The 20,986-nt window shown below is 47.9% G+C and overlaps 1 protein-coding gene across 3 annotated transcripts in view; it reads left to right on the plus strand.

Annotated features, from left to right (window-relative positions):
* Positions 1–940: 940 nt before the first annotated feature.
* LOC105480446 (bassoon presynaptic cytomatrix protein) overlaps positions 941–20,986 on the plus strand; it is a 118,374-nt gene continuing 98,328 nt past the window's right edge. For all 3 annotated transcript variants that reach the window (XM_071091728.1, XM_071091730.1, XM_071091729.1), the window contains exon 1: positions 941–1,297. In XM_071091728.1, the coding sequence (XP_070947829.1) occupies positions 1,074–1,297 (224 nt within the window). In that variant the 5' untranslated portion in view covers positions 941–1,073. The remainder of the gene's footprint in view (positions 1,298–20,986) is intronic.

Below are 20,986 nucleotides of genomic sequence, written 5' to 3' on the forward strand. Positions count from 1 at the left end.
ATGATTTATGAAGCCAGAGATGAACTGGAATATAGGCTGCATTTCCTAGGAAATATTCTCCCATAGGAAAGTACAGGCTTGTGTGAGAAGCCACCAAAGCACACAATCCTGAGTAGTGGGCAGACACCGGTTGTAAATGTGAGGCAGCGGGGAAGTAATTCGGAAAGCTCTCAGGATAATGCAGAGGCAACATTATCCTGAGAGACAGCCCTGGGATCCACAGCTCCAGGCCTGAGAACCATAAACTCCTCTTCTCCATTCCCCAAGGTCACTCTCCCAGGGCTGACTGAGGTGGCCTCCCAGCTGGCTTCACGCAGCCCTGTCACACCCTCCATCTGTGCCCGGGGCACTTCCTGAGACTCCAGTTCCTCAGTGTGAATCCCAGATGGTTCCCATCACCATCTGGATAAAGGTTCCACTCCCCAGCTGGCCTTAGAGACCCTCACAATCCGGCCCGACCACCAAGCACCCTCCCTCTCCTTCCCTCTACGACTTCGCATCTCTGAACACACTTGTTCCTCTGCCTTCCCAACTCCTATGCATCCTTTGAGCCATCCTTGGGCCCCTCTCCTCTCCGAGGCCTGTCGTCACGACGTCTGCCCGCTGTGGCACTCCAGTTACCCGGAGGAGAGTTGCTACTCTCGAGTTCACCGAGGCGGAAAGCGCCCCCGGCTCCAAAGCAGGGCTCAGCGCGACGACCCCGAGGCCGCTTCTAGTGGCAGGTGCCCCTCCTCACAGGGCCCTCGCAGCGATCCCGCCGGGCCCCGCCCGGCTCCTTCTCAGCACGCGACAGCCGCGTGGGTCCTGGACAGCGCATGCGCGGGCGCCGGCGGCCGTTTCCCAGCGACCCCGAGGCTGGCGCGTGGACACACGTCCTAGCGGGCTGGCGGGAGCGCGCACAGGGGGGAGGGGGCGTATGCAGGGACGGGGGCCGCGAGACGCGCATGCGCAGCGGCAGGCGGCGGCGCGAGCCGAGCTGGGAGATGGCGGCGGCGCCGAGAGTGTGAGCACTGCCAGGCAGCCGCCGGCCCGGGCGCAGCGCGACCCCGACCCCGCCCGCCCGCCTGCCCGCCATGGGCAACGAGGCCAGCCTGGAGGGCGGCGCTGGCGACGGGCCGCTGCCGCCCGGAGGCGCCGGCCCCGGCCCCGGTCCCGGCCCCGGCCCCAGCCCCGGCGCAGGAAAGCCTCCTTCAGCACCGGCCGGCGGCGGACAGCTCCCCGCGGCTGGAGCAGCGCGGTCGACCGCTGTACCACCGGTCCCTGGCCCCGGCCCCGGCCCCGGCCCTGGCCCGGGCAGGTAAGCGCGTGTCTCGGCGCCCGGGGGGCGGTGAGCTGCAGCCTGAGGCCGGGGCCCGGGCCCAGGATCCCGCGATCTAGTGTGGACAGCGAGGTTCGACGTCCGGCCGCACTTTGAACCCTGCCGGACTGGTGTGAACTGGGTGGTCGCGGGAAGCGGCCCTTCCTTTCCAGCTGCCCCGCTTTGGCGTGGCAGGATGACGAGCGCAGGGTCAGTCGGGGCCTGCAGACCGTGACTCCGTCACGAACCCCAAATTCGTTTCTCCCCAACGCTCGGGCCTGACCGCTCAGGAGGGGCTTATGTAACCTTAGCCTGGTCCCTCCGCACAGGGGAGCAATGGGATGGAAAACGTCCTCCCTGTCTGCTGGTGTCTGCATGTGTCCATTGTGCTGGGCCGAGGAAAGAGCACAATGGGAGTGGCTGTCAGGGAAGATAAGTGTCACTGTGAGGAACAGAGAGATGAAAATAGTTGAACCATGAACTTGGTCTTGGGCTTTCCTTGGGCATTTAGTGGCTGTAATCACCTTTGGGGGAAAGGAAAATTGCCCACTGGACACCAAGAGGTGCTTATTTAGGCCCAACAATACTAATAGGATCATGTGCTTTCACCAAGGTTTAGGGAAACATTTTGGGGTGAAGCAAAAATGCTATTGAGTCATCCAGCACCAGATATGTTCTTGTTACCTTATGATTTAGATCAAACCAGTGGAAAAGCTGAAAGCCACACAGAATGCTTTAAACAGAACATATCTGATTAAATACTGTGAAACCAATTTGTTTTAAATGTATGCCAACCCAGGTCCTGCAAAAACAGTCAAGTGGCAGTGAAGGCTGTAAGGGAATGCCAATATATAATAAGTTGTAGACTGAAAACTCAGGAAAACTACTAAGAGATGACAGGATAAAATGGAAGGCATTATCTTTGCACCAAATAGGCTTGGGGAGTAGCAAAACCCCCGGGGGTGGGAGGGAGGTGCTTCCAGCTCCATGTGAGTCTGCTGATATATGTTGCCCTGGCTTTTCTGTGTGGGAGCACATAAACTGTGAGAATGCATAATTTTTTATTCTTTGGCTGCCCGACTGTATCTCTTGTGTGTTTATTTCCTCAGAAGTCATTTCTTAGACAACAAACAGTAATGAAAAGCTCTTAAGTAGCTTGAAACCTGCGGCAGACAGGTCAGCCTGTGAGCATCCTTTTTAGAGGTGGGATTTGTCCATTTTACACTAGCTATAATAGTAATGCAGTTGGATAGCACACAGCTCTTAGCACTGCAAACACTGTCCATTTTGCTGCGTGTTGAGTTGCTGTTTGGGTTTTAGCTTGACGGAGGCTCACCCAGGCTTTAGTGTTCTTCTTCTAAGGGAAAGCTTCTGTAGCTGAATGGAAAAACACCTTGTTGAGAGTTCCCTGTATGGGGAATTTGTCATTTCTCTTCTGATAACCAAACAGGCTGCTCTGCTTGTAGTTTATCAGATGTTGCAGAGCCAATCATACAAAATTCTGGAAAGACCTGGGCAGCTCAGAGGGACTGTAAGGAGGCTGATGTCTATTGCTCATATGCCTTTTTAGTGTTTCATTTCTACTTCATCTGTACATTCTGCTGCAGGGCAGACCCATGAACCGCTGTGGGTGAGGGGAACCACGGACTCTTGCTGGATTTAGTAGTCATACAATATCTTACCTGGCTGTGGGCAAGGCTCATACCTGGGCCTGTGGTGCTGAGGTCCTGCGACTATCAGGCTCAGGAAGTGAGAACCAGAGACCATTAGGAGGTGGGATTTACTCCTCCAGCTGATATTCAGCTTATCATAGCACCTCAGCTGAGCAGCACCTCCATGGCTTATCTCTCCTTCAGTATCACAATGGCTTCTACTTCCTCTCACTAGAGCATCTCAGGTACCTGATGCCAAATTTAGCATGTTCTCTTCTAAGATGCTACTGAACAGATTGGCCCATTGATGAGGAAAAAGCCCTGTAGATGTGCTTCTGGGCATTCAGGAAAGAGCATTAGCACAGAGACATATTTGCTTTCAGTAAGATTTTGAGTTTTGGGGCAGTCAGAAACCTCATAGAGGTGGGTAGAGGGCCAGGAAAAAGGGAGATGATTCTGGGGGAGTTAAATCCTATTGCCATATTACCTTGTCATCCCAGGCTGAATTAGTCTTTTCATCCTCATACTGAGCTGACTTGGACTCTGTGAGGAGGTGGCTCCAGCATTTGCCACTGAAAAGCCTGACTTGAATCCCATGAGTAGCAGTGCTGCCACACCCATAGTGCTGCCTCTTAGCCAGTTGGGATGATGTGGAGCTTTGGGCATTAGAGAATCCCTCAAGGAAGGTCTCTCTGTTTCTGGTGTCAAGGTGGCCATGTACAATTATATAATCTGTGTCTTTTCCAAGGAGTGCTGGTTTGGGAGAAAGCTGAACTCTATCCCAGGCTCCACTTTCCAAGCTGTGTGCCCTGGTGTAGGCTGCATCCTCTTAAAGGAAGGGGCATCATTCACTCATTAATTCATTTACTTATTTATGGAGATATGCCTAATGTACAGTGGAATGCACATATTGATGGGATTTTGTTTATACATACACTCATGGTACACTACCAGATCAAGACAGAACTTTATCGGTACCTCAGAAAGTACTTTTTAAAATAATTGCATGAAGGAGCCATGTAGACCAGTGGCAGCCTATCTAGTTCACACCAGCTCTGCGGCCTTGCACATGTTTTGTTGTTTGCAAATTGATATCTAGTCCATCAGCTAAGGTGTATTTGTCAGCTATCAAGAGCTATCAAGCACAGTTATTGGCTTTGTGGTGGGTATGGAAAGTATATATAGAGCTTCCCTGTCCTCCAGCAACTCACAGACTGGTTGGTCAGATAGCTCTTGAAGAGCCAAATCATGGAAGAACTCTAAGAGAGACACTGTGGGCAGCTCAGTGTCTGAGAAATGTCAAATAGGCAGTGCTTATAGGGTTGTTAATTGGGAAGAGTGGAGAGGCAGAGCTAGGCTTTAGGAGAAGTAGAGATGTAAGGCTGGAAAAGTGACTGGGTTAGGAGAGGTAGAGATAGAGAGAAATGGCATAAAGAATGTGATCTACACAGGCAGGGACAGTGACCAGAGAATGAGGCTGAGGTGGGGGAAAGCCAGGGCAAAGCCAAGAGAGGCCCTTCTCCCTCACTGCCCATCAGAATGCCAAATCAATGCCAAAGTCGCCTCTACTCACTTCTGGCCCATACGTTAAGGAGACAGACACCCTAAGCCAAAGGCAGCTAGGCACAGAGAACCTTGTTGTTTACTGGAAGGTGGGCAAGGCTGCTCTGAGAACCATACCCAGAATTCCTTTTTCAAAATGGATTTGTCAGGCATAGTATCTCTGGTCTGGGATTAGCCAGACTTGTTACATTTTATCAGCCAAGTCAGCCTCTAGAAAAATCTGACACTAACTTACAAAGATAAAATGAAAGGACATCATTGCCAGGTCTGGAAATAATGCTCCTTTGTCACTTAGAGATCTTCTTTGTCCCCAGTGGCTGGATCTCACAGAGGGTATGTCATGGAGTGTGACTTAAAGTAAACTTACATCTGAATGGTGATGATGTCAAAATTTTACCCAGAGGGCAACCATTTTTGCATTTCTCCATGGAAAGCAGGTTACTTTTGATAATACAGTTGCTCGCGGCATCATTAAGACTAATAAGGTGCTGTTGATTTAAAAAATGTAAAAATGTAATGGAGAGATTAGGAGGAGAAATACTATCTTTTGTTTGTTTGTTTGTTTTTTGTTTTTTTTTTTTGAGACAGAGTCTTGCTCTGTCCCCCAGTCTGGAGTGCAGTGGTGTGATCTCGGGTCACTGCAACCTCCGCCTCCCGGGTTCAAGCGATTCTCCTGCCTCAGCCTCCTGAGTAGCTGGGATTATAGGCACCCACCACCATGCCCAGCTAATTTTTGTATTTTTAGTAGAGACAGGGTTTCACCACGTTGGCCAGGCTGGTCTCAAACGCCTGACTTCAGGTGATCTGTCTGCCTCAGCCTCCCAAAGTGCTGGGATTATAGGCATGAGCCACTGTGCCTGGCCGAGAAATGCTATCTTAAAATTTTTTTTTATTATGGAAAATTTCAAGCATACATGAAAGCAGTGGAAATAGTCTAGTGAACTTCTCTGTTTCCATTGCTTAGCCACTGCCATCATCAACTTATGGCCAATTGAGTTTAATTTATCTCTCTCACATCCTACCCCCTACAAAAGCAAATTCCAGACATCCCAAAATTTCACCATCAGTATTTCAGTTTGTATTCCCAAGAAATAAGGGCTTTGGATGAACCTAACCACAGCACCACAGCCACATCTAAATAGGATAATGATCTCTTCTTAAACTCAGCAAATATTCAGTCAGGATTCCATTTTTCTGATTGTCTTATGATTTACTTTTACAATTGATTTGAATTGTGATCTAAACAGGGTCTACACATTGAATTTGTCTGATGCATCTCTCTAGTTTCTTTATGCATTTTCTCTCCTTTTTTCTCCTTGCTGTTTATTATTAGAGAACTGTGTCATTTGTCCTGTGGTTTCTCATATTCAGAATTATGCTGATTGCATCCCTGTGGTGTCATTTAAGATGTTCCTCTGTCCCATAGTTTTCTTGTATACTGGGAATTCTATCTAGAAGCTAATCAGATTCAGATTTTATTCTTTTGGTCAAGAAAGTCTAGCTTTTTAAAAAATGGTTTCTTGAAGGCTTCAGACATGGAGAGGCTGAGAGTTCACTGAAAGCAGAGCCAGGGTTTGGGCTAATTGGGAGCCAAAGAACAATGCAGTGGACTACTTTTCTGTTCCTTTTCTAAAACTCTCCTTCCTCTGACTCAGTTTGGTTCTCAGTTTAAGAAGCCTAAGCTTTCAGAGGAAAGCTTATTTTATTTTTATTTTTTTCCCAGAAAAGTCATGCCTTTCACCCCAGTTTGGGGGAGCCCTCCCTGCATATGTGAGTAGAAGGCTGCTGCTAGGATTTGGGGGCTTAATAAATCTTTCCCCTTATCACGGGTCCTGCATTTCTGAATTGGGCCCTTTCCTCTTGTTAATTGTGGGGTGTGGAGGGCCAGACCTACTATGTGTGGGCTATGTGAGGGGAACCTGCTGCTGGAGCCTGCGGGCCATGTGCAGTAAGTTGGGGCTAACTGTGAAGGTAGGTTGCAACACTGTAATAGCAGTTATAACTACCATTACTGAATGACTGCCTTATCACAGACATTCTGCTAGGCGTTATATTTCTTATTCCACCTGCTTGGCCTTTCAGCTTCTGCAGGCCTTGCCTGTCCTGGCTTTACTTACTGCCTGGGGACTAACTTTTTAAATGATAAAATGGTGGCTAAACCCTGCATGCCTACAGCAAGGGCTGACTGTCACTTTAGGACATGAAGCCTTCTGGGTAAGCTGGGACTTGGTGGACAATCTAACTGTGGGGGACTCCTGCTCAGTCCTTCCATTTGGTGCCAGGAGCATGTGATGCTGGTATTGATCCTGCATTTGTAGCACTTGTCCAAGCTCCTTTTCTGGAGGGACCTCTGCTATCTCCGTTCACTAGCATAGTGGTTGAAGCTGTGGAGTGAATTGGGACACTGGCCTGTGGGCTCCTGCCTGTGGTAGGGGTGATAGAATTTTGGTGTCTCATTCTCTGTGGTTCCTTCTGTACAGATTGGGCTTCTAGTGGGTGTCTGTTGTCCCCTGGCATTCTCTTGGCCCATTTGTCTTATACTTTAGGTTCTGGTCAGCTGTACTGTGGGATGGGATACTCTCTGACTCATGTGTTGTGCCTTGGGTTCCCAGGCTGGCCACAGGGCTGCTCTGATCTCTCCTTCTTATTCGTCTTTACGGGCACATAGGGTTCTAAAGACAGCTTTGCTCTAGCAGAGACCTGGTGCCCCTACTTCTTTCTAACAAGAGGGTCACATGGAGGCACACTGGAAGCCTCCAGGGAACTCTAGATCACCCCAGGATCAGATCAAATCTTGAATGGCCTGGAAAGGCCTGGCTGCCCCTGAAGTGGGTGGGACTGCTGTCAGGGCCAAAGGTGAAGAAGAGATTTTCCCTGAGGGGAAATAGAAGGGATGGCTTTTGGGTCTTGGTCCCAAACACTGAAAAGATCCAAGAGCCTCAGCAGCAAGGATCACCCCATGCAGTCCTATTTGGGACTGCCCCCTGTATACAGAGGAGCCCGAGCTCTTCAATGCCACTGGCTTGTGTGGGGAGCCAAACCTCCCAAAGATGTTGGAAGAACCACTAAGGCATTTGGGTACTTGGAAGAAAGGGTAGGTGAGGAATTTCCTAATAGTTACACTGTTACATTTGTGTTTGCAGGCAGGTAACAAGGGTCACTCCCATTTAAAAATGTTTTTAAATTAATTATTTAAATTGACAAAAATTATATACTGTATATGTATTATATACAACCTGATGTTTTGAAATATGTACATATTATGACATATTATGGAATGGCTAAGTCAAGTGAATTAACATAGTCGTGACTTAACATACTTACCATTTTTGTGGTGAGAATGCTTAAAATCTATTAGCAGTGATTTACAAGAATGTAATACATTGGTGTTAGCTATAGTCACCATGTTGTACAGTAGATCTCTTGTGTTTTTTTTTTTTTTTGAGACAAAGTCTCATTCTGTCACCCAGGCTGGACTGCAGTGGTGTGATCTGGGCTCACTGCAACCTCTGCCTCTTGGGATCAAGTGATTCTCATGTCTCAGCCTCCTGAATAGCTGGGATTACAGGTGTGTGCCACCATGCCTGTCTAATTTTTGCATTTTTAGTAGAGACTGGGTTTCACCATGTTAACCAGGCTGGTCTTGAACTCCTGGCCTCAAGTTATCCATCTGCCTCAGCCTCCCAAAGTGTTGAGATTGCAGACATGAGCCAGCCAGCATGCCCGGCCTTGATCTCTTGAATTTATTCCTCCTATCTAACTGAAATATCTCTTCAACCTTCCCATATGCCTCCTACCCTGTCACCTACACTTTTTTGTGTATGGGAGTGGTTGTGGGGATTTTTTTTTTTTTTTTTTTTTTTGAGACGGAGTCTTGCTCTGTCGCCCAGGCTGGAGTGCAGTGGCCGGATCTCAGCTCACTGCAAGCTCCGCCTCCCGGGTTCGGGCCATTCTCCTGTCTCAGCCTCCTGAGTAGCTGGGACTACAGGTGCCCGCCACCTCGCCCGGCTAGTTTTTTTTTTTTTTTGTATTTTTTAGTAGAGACGGGGTTTCACCGTGTTAGCCAGGATGGTCTCGATCTCCTGACCTAGTGATCCGCCCGTCTCAGCCTCCCAAAGTGCTGGGATTACAGGCTTGAGCCACCGCGCCCGGCCGGTTGTGGGGATTTTTACAGTTAGATTCTACATAGAAGTAGAACAATTTTAAAGTAAAATTTTATCCATGTATTCAGGAAACTCTGCTGAACATCTTTTGGATACCTATCCCTGGGTGAAGCGTGAGGAATAAAAGAAGGAGCACAAAATAGGCTCTGCCCTAAAGGGGCCCATGGTGTGGGGAGAGAGAACTCTTGTCCAGATCTTTAGCCTCAACTTCTTCTTTGTTAAATTAGAGATTGCTCCTGCCTTCTCTTTGTCTCACAGAGGTAAAAGAAATGAGAGTATGATTAAAAGGGGTTACATTATTTCATGTTCTAAAATAGTAGAGCATATATTTGTATGGTATTTTACAGCTTACAAAACACATTCATAACATTCACTTATTCTGTTGGGAAGCTCCAAAGGCCTAAGAGGAGTGATGTAGAAGAACAGCCAGCTAGCTAGCAGACTTTAGCAAACCAAAATGCCGAATGCTGCGGAAAACTGTGTGACTTCCCTGCCTCCTCCTCTGTGAAGATGGGAGATTTAGCAAGATGATGGGAACGGCTTTGAGGAGTGGGAAAGGGTTAGAAAGTAGGACATTTGACTAAAGGGCAGGGTAGGATGATGTGGAGGAAGAAGAATAGTGGAAGCATGCTGGCTGGGGGTTAGAAATTCGGTTTTTTTTTTTTTTTTTTTTTGAGATGGAGTCTCGCTCTGTCGCCCAGGCTGGAGTGCAGTGGCCGGATCTCAGCTCACTGCAAGCTCCGCCTCCCGGGTTTACACCATTCTCCTGCCTCAGCCTCCCGAGTAGCTGGGACTACAGGCGCCCGCCACCTCTCCTGGCTAGTTTTTTGTATTTGTTAGTAGAGACGGGGTTTCACCGTGTTAGCCAGGATGGTCTCGATCTCTTAGCCTCATGATCCACCCGTCTCGGCCTCCCAAAGTGCTGGGATTACAGGCTTGAGCCACCGCGCCCAGCCAGAAATTCAGTTTTAATCAATCATGACGTTGCCCAAACTTGGCTATGCACATTGGATATGTCCTTGTTTTTTTCATCTGTAAAATGAGAGATTTAACTAGATGATCTCCATAGTCTCTTCCAGCCCCGATGGCTGATTTCTGTGAAATGTGTAAAAAGGAAGGGTTATGCTTCCCAGTGTTCTTCAGCCCCACTGAGCATAGAAAACAAGGTCTAAATCAAAAGTACCTTCTGTACTTTTTAATTTACTTTGTAGCAGTTCTAAATGAAGAGGCTTGCCCTTCCATTGTGCGGCAGCGATTCTTCAGAATGAACAAGATGACTGCACATTCAAACCTGGAGCCAGGGGAGGGGCTGGCTGGCAGCCTGCCTCTGGGTTGCTTCTGGTAGGCAGGGGCTCTCGAAAAGCTGATGGCCTCCTCGTGCTGGGTTGGTTGGCCAGCCATCAAGGCTCCTACCCAGACCTGCAGAGCCTGCTGCAGGCTCCCTGTTCCCAGCTGTGCTCGGCTGCTTATCGCCCGAGTGTTGTTCCACCCACTTTCTACAGGTGCTCTAGCAGCAGCCAGTGGGCCATGATTTCCAGGGGAACTGGGGTTGGCAAATGCTTTGTGATGGGGAAGGATGGGGCATGGGAAGGGCTAGCCTGAAAGAGACTTTAGATCTGCAGACTCCAGTTTGAGCAGACTCCTTCATTTGTAGAATGAAGAGATAGATGTGGTGCACTCTGCAGCTTCTGCAGCTGTATGGGTTCTGTGGGCTCAGGCCAGCTCTCCAATGTCAAAGTCCAGTATGTGAGGCTGCTTCCTTCGGAAGTGTGGTTTGGCTTCAGCAGGTTATATGTTTGCTCTGATACCCTTTTATTTTGAGCATTGTATCCAACCCCCAACGAATGCCAGAATGTCTGTTGTCATACTCTGTATGGACTAGAGCTCTGCCTTGGTGTGAACACCCAAGATCAGCGGCCTTTGTTTCTTCTCAGGCAGATGATTCTATTGCTGGAGAATTCTTTTTTCCTGTTTGTCTGAAACAGGTTTCCTTACACCTCCTATCTGCTAGTCCTGGCTCTGCTCTCCAGCACCGCTGACTTATTTTTGCTCACAGGTTTAGCAGGCGCTCACTGTGCCTGCTATGTGCCAAGGCTGAGGACCCTGTGCTTACTTCCTCAGTCCTGATTTTCTTCTCTGGACTTCACTTCTCCAGCTCCTGTGGCTGCGATGGGACTCAGACCCTTGCCAGCCTGGACTGCCCTGCCCAAGGCTGTCAGTGTCCTCAAAGGACAGAGAGGACTTAGAGAACAGGGCCCAGGGCTCTGCATGTCACTTGGTCTATGAGTGACATAGTCTGAAGGACGTGGGGCCTTCCCTCTCACAGCATGAGAACACCCTTCCTACACCTTTATGAGAGCTTTTGGGAAGCTACTCCCACACTTATCTAGCCTCATGCCGGGCATCTTCACACGAAGTCTGGAGCCTTCCATCCTGGACTTACACAGCCCAAGTGTGAATCTGTGGAGGTCTGCATGAGTCTCTGCTGTTTTCTCTGGTTATACTTAGAGATCCTTTCCAACCTAGTGAGACTCTGACTGTGTTCCATGAACTGGGGGTAATAACTAAGTCAATGTGCTTGTTTCAGGAACCATACTGTGAGAACTTCTCCCCTTCCTAGGGCCCTGTGAGCCTACTTTCTAAACCCCTGCATCTGACCTGGAGTGGGGTGGCCAGTGTTGGATGCTCAAGGCCAAGGCCTTGCCAGCTCACGTTTGGAGTGATGATGGCTGAGTAGTGGGAGTAGCTGCCTGAGAGCACTCATAAATGTGTAGGAAGGGTGTTCTCATGCTGCAAGAGGAAGGCCCCTTGTCCTTCAGACTATGTCACTCATAGTTCAGGTGACATGACAGCTAGGGTTGGATTGGACAGGCAACCACCCCTTGCACCCTAACCATGGCAGCCCCTGTGCTCTGCAGAGGAAGCCCTTGTGCAGATTTGTCCTTTCCTGGTCAGCTATGTTATGCTGGCCTCTCTTTGGGGTGTACTGGCCTTTGGCTCTATAGGGTAGGTATCTCCAGGAGCAGCAAGTGCTCTGCAGATGAAAATTTCAAACACACATAAAAGGAGAAAGGTTAAAAAAAAAAAGAAGAAAAAAAGGAGAAAGGATGGTAGGCTGAAGTCCCTCCTGCAAACCTACCACCTAGCTTCAACAATTATTAGCATTTTGCCAACTTGTTTTATCTGTATTCCTCCACTTTTTTTTTTTTTTTTTTTTGAGACAGAGTCTTGCTCTGCTGCCTAGGCTAGAGTGCAGCGGCATGATCTCGGCTCACTGCAATTTCTGCCTCCCGGGTTCACGCCATTCTCCTGCCTCAGCCTCCCAAGTAGCTGGGACTACAGGCGCCTGCCATCACGCCAGCTAATTTTTTGTATTTTTAAGTAGAGACGGAGTTTCACCATTTTAGCCAGGATGGTCTCGATCTCCTGACCTTGTGATCCACCTGCCTCGGCCTCCCAAAGTGCTAGGATTACAGTGTGAGCCACCGCACTGGCCTTTTTTGGCTAGAGGATTTTCATTCAAAATAGAAATATATCATTTCACTCATAGTTTAGGATGTACTTCTAGTAGTTAGAGGGTGCTTTTCTATTTAATTCAATGGTATTATCACAACCAACAAAGTTAACTTTAATTTCTTACTATAACCCAATACCCAGTCCATGTTTAATTTTTCTTTATTGTTCCAAAAATGACATTTTATTTATTTATTTATTTATTTATTTATTTATTTATTTAATTTATTTTTTGAGACAGAGTCTCGTTCTGTCGCCCAGGCTGGAGTACAGTGGTGTGATCTCGGCTCACTGCAAGCTCTGCCTCCCGAGTTCACACCATTCTCCTGCCTCAGCCTCCCAAGTAGCTGGGACTACAGGCGCCTGCCACCAGGCCCGGCTAAGTTTTTGTATTTTTAGTAGAGACAGGGTTCCACTGTGTTAGCCAGGATGGTCTCGATCTCCTGACCTTGTGATCTGCCCACCTTGGCCTCCCAAAGTGCTGGGATTACAGGCGTGAGCCACCACGCCAGGCCCTACATTTTATTTTATTTTATTTATTTTTTTGAGACGGAGTCTCACCCTATTGCCTAGGCTAGAGTGCAGTGGTGCCATCTTGACTCACTGTAACCTCCACCTCTTGGGTTTAAGCAATTCTCCCTGCCTCAGCCTCCTGAGTAGCTGGGACTACAGGCGCACACCACCATGCCTGGCTAATTTTTGTATTTTTTAACTAGAGATGGGGTTTTGTCATGTTGGCCAGGCTGGTCTTGAACTACTGACCTCAGGTGATCTGCCCACCTCGGCCTCCCAAAGTGTTGGGATTACAGGCATGAGCCACTGTGCCTGGCCCCAAAAATGACATGTTGGTTTGTTCAAACAGTATCCAAACAAAGTCTACATATTGCATTTGGTTGATGTGTTCTCTAAGTTGCTAACAGTCTCCTTGCTCCTTTTGTTTTCAAATGCCATTTATTTGGTGAAGACATCAGGACATTTATCCTAGACAACCTCTCACTTTGATTTTGGCTAAGCACATCCTCTTGAGGTTATTTTACTTGCTTCCTAGTGTCCCCATATTTCCTATAAACTGGTAGTTACATCTAGATCAGAATAGATTCAATCTTTTTGGAAAGAACTCTTCATTGGTATTGTGTACTTCCTATTGCATCCCAGAAGGAGGCACTATGTCTGTCTCCTTGACCTGCTTTAGTGACGAAAAGATGGATCAGGCCTGGGTGCAATGGCTCATCCCTGTAATCTCAGCACTTTAGGAAGCTGGGATGGGTAGATTGCTTGAGCCCAGGAGTTTGAGACTAGCCTGGGCAATGTAGTGAGACCCCATCACTACAAAAAATACAAAAAAATTAGCCAGGCATGATGGCACATGTCTGTGGTCCCAGCTACTCGGGAGGCTGAGGTGGGAGGATCACTTGAAACTGGGAGGTCAAGACTGCAGTGAGCTGTAATCGTACCACTGCACTCCAGCCTGGGTGACAGAGTGAGACTGTGTTTCAGGAAAAAAAAAAAAAAGAAAAGAAAAAAAGATGGATTAGGAGATTCAGGTAGTATCAGTGATTAATCCATTATAAAGTCCTTATCAACTTTTTGCCTGATGAATTTGGCATTCACTAATGATCCTTAGCTAGATCCATTATTTAATAATAGGTTGCAAATTAGCTGAAATTCTTCTATAAAATTATCTGTCAACCTTTTTTTTTAATGCACCAAACATTTATTAAACATTGCAGTCAACAGCAGAAACACAAGAAGGAAAAAGACGGCCGGGCGCGGTGGCTCAAGCCTGTAATCCCAGCACTTTGGGAGGCCGAGACGGGCGGATCACGAGGTCAGGAGATCGAGACCATCCTGGCTGACACAGTGAAACCCCGTCTCTACTAAAAAATACAAAAAAACTAGCCGGGCGAGGTGGCGGGCGCCTGTAGTCCCAGCTACTCGGGAGGCTGAGGCAGGAGAATGGCGTGAACCCGGGAGGCGGAGCTTGCAGTGAGCCAAGATCACGCCACTGCACTCCAGCCTGGGCGGCAGAGCGAGACTCTGTCTCAAAAAAAAAAAAAAAAAAAAAAAAAAGAAGGAAAAAGACACAGTCCTACCCTCAAGATGCCCTCCAAACTGGGTTGAATCTCCATGTTTGATGCTCCTTTCAATGGATTGTTTTTAAATAATAATGTAGATATTTTTATTAACGATAATACTCATGAATGGTTTAAAACTTCCTTGTGGGCCGGGCGTGGTGGCTCAAGCCTGTAATCCCAGCACTTTGGGAGGCCGAGGTGGGCGGATCACAAGGTCAGGAGATCGAGACCACAGTGAAACCCCGTCTCTACTAAAAATACAAAAAATTAGCCGGGCGCGGTGGTGGGCGCCTGTAGTCCCAGCTACTCAGGAGGCTGAGGCAGGAGAATGGCGTGAACCCAGGAGGCGGAGCTTGCAGTGAGCCGAGATCGCGCCACTGCACTCCAGCCTGGGCAACAGCGTGAGACTCTGTCTCAAAAAAAAAAAAAAAACAAACAAACAAAAAAAACTTCCTTGTGGTTCCCTTTTCCCTTAGGTTATCCCTTTTCAGGGATATATAGTTCTCTGTTTTAGAGTTATTAGAAATGATTCTTCTCTGTGTGGTTATATGATTAAGAGGATATAAAATTAAGCTCTTTTTTTTCCAGTTTGTGTTTAATTTGTAAGGATTACTTTTTGATCAGTTTTCTGCTGTTACCATCATTCTGCACAATAAACCAGCCCAAACTCAGTAGCTTCAAATAGCAAATTTTTAATTCTCACTCATGCATCTGCATGCTGGCTAGAATTCACTGACCTAGGCTGGGCTCCAGGCTGCAGTTGGGTCCAGGTCAGATCCGTGTGTCTCTCATCTTCCCTGGACAGCAGCAGTCTAGCTGGGGCATGTTCTTCTTATGGTGATGAGAGACACACAAGAGGGTATGCCTAACCACACAGCACATTTCAAGCCTCTGATATTATGACACATCTGCTAACATTCCTTTAGTCAAGCAATTCATGGTTAAACCCAAGTCAAGGAGTTGTACTGCAGTTACTATGGCTGTGTAACACGTTACCCCAAAACTTAGTAGTGGAAAACAACCATTATTCTGGTCACAGATTCTGCAGGTCAGGAATTTGGGCAGGGCATAGTAGAATGGAGCTTGTTTCTGCTTCACAATGTCTGGACCTTCGGCTGGAAGACTTGAAGGCCAGAGATTAGAATCTTCTGAAGGCTCATCCTTATATGTTTGAGAGTTGATCCTGGCTGTTAGCTGGGAGCCCCAGGGCTTCTCCATATGATTTCTCCATATGGGCTAGTTTGGGCTGCCTCACAGCATGGCTGCTGAGTTCCAAGGGTGGGGAGAGGGCAAGGTAGGGGTTGGGAGACAGGTGGAAGACCATACTGACTTTTATGATTTAGTCTTAAAAGACATGCAGTGTCACTTCTGCCACATTCTATTCACTAACGCAGTCACAAGATCCTGCCTAGGTTTAAAAGGAGGGGACATGGACTCTGTAAGAACATGTGCGACTGGAAATCTTGCTGAGACCATTTTTGGAAAATACAGTCTGCCACAGCTGGAAAAAGTATATTCTGCCTCTAGTTGGAGGAACTGCAAAGACACATGGCAAAGAAGAGAAATCGATGGAAAGTAAGGAATTGAAAACAATGGCATATACCGTACTTTTTTTTAAATTTAATTTTTAAAAATTATATAAAGCTATCATATGATTCCAAATAAAACAAGGTATATTGAGAGAAGTCTAATTCCATCTTGTTCCCTCTACTTTATTCTCTCTGCCTTTCTGGTAAGAAACAATTTTTATCAGATTTTTCCCACTGTTTCTTTTTGCAAATTTAAGGGAAAAATATATTTGTTTACCTTTCTTTTTTTTTTTTTTTTTTTTTTTTTTTGAGACGGAGTCTCGCTCTGTCACCCAGGCTGGAGTGCAGTGGCCGGATCTCAGCTCACTGCAAGCTCCGCCTCCCGGGTTCACGCCATTCTCCTGCCTCAGCCTCCCGAGTAGCTGGGACTACAGGCGCCTGCCACCTCGCCCGGCTAAGTTTTTTTTGTATTTTTAGTAGAGACGGGGTTTCACTGTGTTAGCCAGGATGGTCTCGATCTCCTGACCTCGTGATCCACCCGTCTCGGCCTCCCAAAGTGCTGGGATTACAGGCTTGAGCCACCGCGCCCGGCCCTTACCTTTCTTTTTTATGTAAAAGGTAGCAGACTCTAAGTACTCTTCTGTACTTTGCTTTTTTCCATGTAATCAATCTTGAAGATCACCCTGTAGCAGAATATAGAAATTCTCCTGATTCCTTTTTGCATCTGCACTGTGCCTCACCATGTGGATGTGCCATGGTTTATCCATGGACATTGGGCTGTGTCCAGTCTTTTGCTCTTACAAAAAGAACCACAGTGAGGAATCTGGTAAATATGGCATTTTGTAATATTACCAGTGTGTCTGTGAGATAGTTTCCTAGAAGTAGGATTGCTGAAACAAAATGGTAAATGTATAAGTTGTTTTTCTCTGCGTTGCTAAGACTGAGGGCCAAGGGCAGAAGCAGTAGTATTCAGGCATGAGAGGATGATCATGGTAGGGTGTGGGGGGTTTGCAGGACAGGGAGGTGGGAAGGGGCTGAGTAGTAAGAGTGATGAAAAGTGCTCAACTTCTGAATATATTCTGGAAATTGAGCCAGAAGGTTTGCTGAAGGGTTGACTGTGAAGAGTTGAAGAGAGGAGTCAGGAGGAGCTCTGAGTTTTGGCCTGGGCATCTGGTGTACACAGGGAGGAGGAGGAATGGGCCTAGACCAGGATTTTGTTCTTGGACAAGTTGTTTTTTAGAGGCACCCAAGTGATATGTTAGGTAGGCAGCTGGGTATTCAAGTCTGGGCTGAAAAAATTAAGTAGCACTTCACCTGCAAATGCTTTCATATTAATGCCACCTGGTTCCTACAAGTACCCTGAAAAAGAGATATGGGAGAGGAGGAAATTGGGGCAATACTAGGGTTCTAAGAGAGTGAATCAAGTGCATTCAATTAAACAAATATTTACCTTATCAAATGAAATGTTGGAAATGAAAGCACTCAGCATGAGGCCTGCCATTAAGTGCCTACTAGTTGATGTCAGTTTCCATGCCCAGGACTGAGGATAGGAAGATGAACAGGTAGATTATGCCCTTATTTCCTACCCTAGATCATGTTTGAGTTAAACTTTATTGAGGGTATAGTCCCTGACCTCTGGGATCTCTGACTCAGTGGGGGATGCTTGGAGGGCCCAGGGGCCTACTGTGGTCCATCCTCCTCATCTTCACAGACAGCTGCTAAAACAGAATATAGAATCTGAGGCTCAGACTGGAGAGTTCACTTGAAAGGCCTGGCTCATTCTATTGGCTCTAGAATCTGCAGCTAGCCAGAGATGAAGCTCAGGCCACCAGAGCCACAGAGAATAGTCTCTGACTACAGGAAAAGTGTCAGTTTGATTCTTTAGCCCTCACTCCTGTTCAATAAACTTTATGTAGCCAGGTGGAGGGTGTTGGCCTTCAGCTGGAGTGACAGTCCTGTGAGACAGGCCCCCCTTGACAGATTTTGGGTATTGGGAAGAGGGCAGGAGGAAGGGAGTTTCAGGTCTGGGGCTGCTACTCTAGGGTTGTGATTTGCTGTTGGGCAGCTGAGCAGAGATACCATAATTTGACTTTGGGATGTATATTTCTCTGGACGTAGGGATCAGGATGCAGGCTGTAGCACATGAAGCTGGCTCAGAAGCCAGCAGACTGGAATAGGACTTTCTCAATGGCCAAGCACTCATCTCTGCTCCCTTCCTGTGCTGAAAGCACTTTTTGCAAATGATGGTACTTAGCACTGATTGCCTGGCAGTCTAAGATACACCACCTATAGAGCAGAGTCAGAGGGGTTTCCTGCCAGGGCACTTTTGGGGAGCTGTGATGCAGGCTAAGCCAGTGGAAGAAAGGGAGGAAGGGAGTAGACAGAACAGGGAGGCTTGATCTGGTGCTCCCAACAGACCAGGTTTGCCACACTGCTTCCCTCCACCCCATCCCTTCCTCCCCAGCTTTATTAGGGTGTGTGTTGGAGCCCACCCAAGGGTCCATGCTGTCATTAGTACTTTGCACCTACGTGGCCATTCTGTTGTTTACTTTGGTTTGAGCTGTGGAAACAGAGACTGAAGAGCAGCAGGCACCAGCCTCTCAGCTGTCCCTACTCAGGCCCCCATTTGGGAGTGAGGAGGCCTGGGAAGAGCATCCAAAGTTCCAGGGACAGATGCCAGAGCCACACAATCACCTCCTTTTCTAGATAGTAAAAAACAAAGAAAAACCCCTACACTCCTGAGAGTTGAGTGAGGAAAGCAAACATGTTCTCCCTGTATTCAACTTAGCCAGAGAGCCTGGTGGGGACTCTTGGGGACAACACCTCCCGTTCCAATGCCAAGACCCTGGCTCACTCCTCTGAGCCTGCCTGGTAGTGCTAATAACTTGTTTTCAGAGGCAAGAGGAAAGAGGAAACTAGAAGTTTGCCTTTTTGGAAAGCATCCTGTGCTACCTGCAGTCCCACATGAACACTGACTCTAGGGCTCCCAGGCCTGTGAAATGGAGCAGAAGCAACCCCAGGAGTACCAGAGCTGAGCCTTCCAGCAAAGTCTGGCAGGGAACGTGGGCCTCAGTCACACTCCTTCAGCTTCCTTTTCCTTAGTCCCTACTCGTGACTCAGGAAAAAAACAAGAAGTTCAGATAGCGACATGCATTGCTTTTGAAAAGATAGTAACAGTACTTAGTAGTAACTCAGGAATTTTTAAAATACACTCCTCTTTTTTTTTTTTAATTCTGTGTAGCTCTGGCCAATAGAGGGTTAAGATCACTGGTGGGATGGAAATACTAATTCCAGAGAGGTAGTGGGCATTTCCAAGCATCCCATAGCAAGTCAGGGGCAGGACAGGGAAGAGGAGCCTGGGTTTCCTAGCTCCAGCCTCTGCTTGGTGAATCTCCGTGGCTACTTTAGAATAAGAAAACTTTAGGCCGGGCGTGGTGGCTCAAGCCTGTAATCCCAGCAGTTTGGGAGGCCGAGACGTGCGGATCACGAGGTCAGGAGATTGAGACCATCCTGGCTAACACGGTGAAACCCCGTCTCTACTAAAAGAATACAAAAAACTAGCCGGGCGAGGTGGTGGGCACCTGTAGTCCCAGCTACTTGGGAGGCTGAGGCAGGAGAATGGCGTGAACCCGGGAGGCGGAGCTTGCAGTGAGCCCAGATCGTGCCACTGTACTCCAGCCTGGGCGACAGAGTGAGACTCCATCTCAAAAAAAAAAAAAAAAAAAAAAAAGAAGAAAACTTTCATGTGTACAGTGAAGGGTCAGGGCATCCAGTGGGTAAGAATGGCATACTTCCTGCTTCTGTTGCAGGGCACAGGCCTCTGGGTAGAGTAGACAGAGTAGACTGGGGTTGGGGAGTTGGGGATGGGCAGCTTCAAGTAGCTTTGGGGTATAAGGCTCCAGGGCCAGAAGAGCCCAGGTCTCATAGGAGGGAGTTTGGTGGCAAAGCCTCTGCCACAGCGAGACTACTTGGAACAGCCCACCTTGGTAGTGCACTCACTCTGAGCCAGGCCCCAGAGGCCTCAGGGTATAGTAGGGAATGAGGACAGAGATTGTTCATCCCTTTCTTCCTCCAACTGCCATGGACATGGGGGATAACTCTGTAAACAAACCGACATGTTCTAGATGCATATGGAGCACACAGCCATCAGGAGTAAGACCCACACCATGTAAGTGATTCTGGTAAAGTGTACTGATTATTATTCGATGGCATGCCATGGGGGTGGGTTTAGGCATAAGGGATAGAGGCAGCACCACCAACTCCCCATATCCCAATAAATTAGCTTTTCCAGAGACCCTGCTTTATCCTCAGAGAAGGCTTTGCTCCCCAGAGCACACAGCATTTTGAGAATGTTGTTTCTTTGTCCATTCATTCAACAAGCATTTAGCCCCTGCTGTGTATCAGAATCTGCGCAGGCTCTGAGTTCACAGAGGAAACACAACAATCAAGCTAGTTGGATCCCACAGATTGTATGAGCACGGAGGGCTCAGCTAAAGCCACGTAGAGGAAGGGGCAGACTTCTCCACAGTTCTCACTGTGGGTCTCAGAGTGCTGATGTCCTGTCACCCTTGAGCAGGGTTTCTTTTGTGGCTGGGCAGGCCTGAGCTTCAGGTGATGGCTGCTCTGCCCCAACACAGGCGCGCTCACACACACACACACACACACGTGCACACACCACACACCACATCCCACACTGATGCTGCTCCTAGGGCTTCAGGGATAACCTAATGGCCAGGTTCAGTGGATGCTCTCCTGTCTTTAACTGTGTAAACCTCTTTGTGGGGCTCAGATCCTTTTGACCACACTCTCCTAGAAATTCCCTTCTAGGTTTCTGTAGTGCCTCCTTGTTTACTTCTCAGTCTCCACTGTGGCACCACTTGCTCTGCCCGCCTAAGTCCCAGGACTCAGCCCTGAACCATCTCTGTTCTCCCTCTCACTGGCCCCCACACAGGGCTTCTGCTTGAGAGGTGCTGCATGCTGATGGTTCCAGACTGTCTTCAGCTCAGGTTCTCCAGTGCTCAGTGGACATCTCCATGTGGGCACCACCAGGCACCTCCCATGCAGAGTTCTATCACTTGCCCCCTTTGCTCCCCCTATTTCAGTATTTCAATACTGAAATAGCGTTGACCATTGGACTTGTAGGAGCTCTTTTCTTGGGAAAACTTTAGTCTATAATATGATGGAATTAATCTGA

The sequence above is a fragment of the Macaca nemestrina genome, chromosome 2, assembly GCF_043159975.1.
Source record: "Macaca nemestrina isolate mMacNem1 chromosome 2, mMacNem.hap1, whole genome shotgun sequence".
NCBI classification, from domain to species: Eukaryota; Metazoa; Chordata; class Mammalia; order Primates; family Cercopithecidae; genus Macaca; species Macaca nemestrina.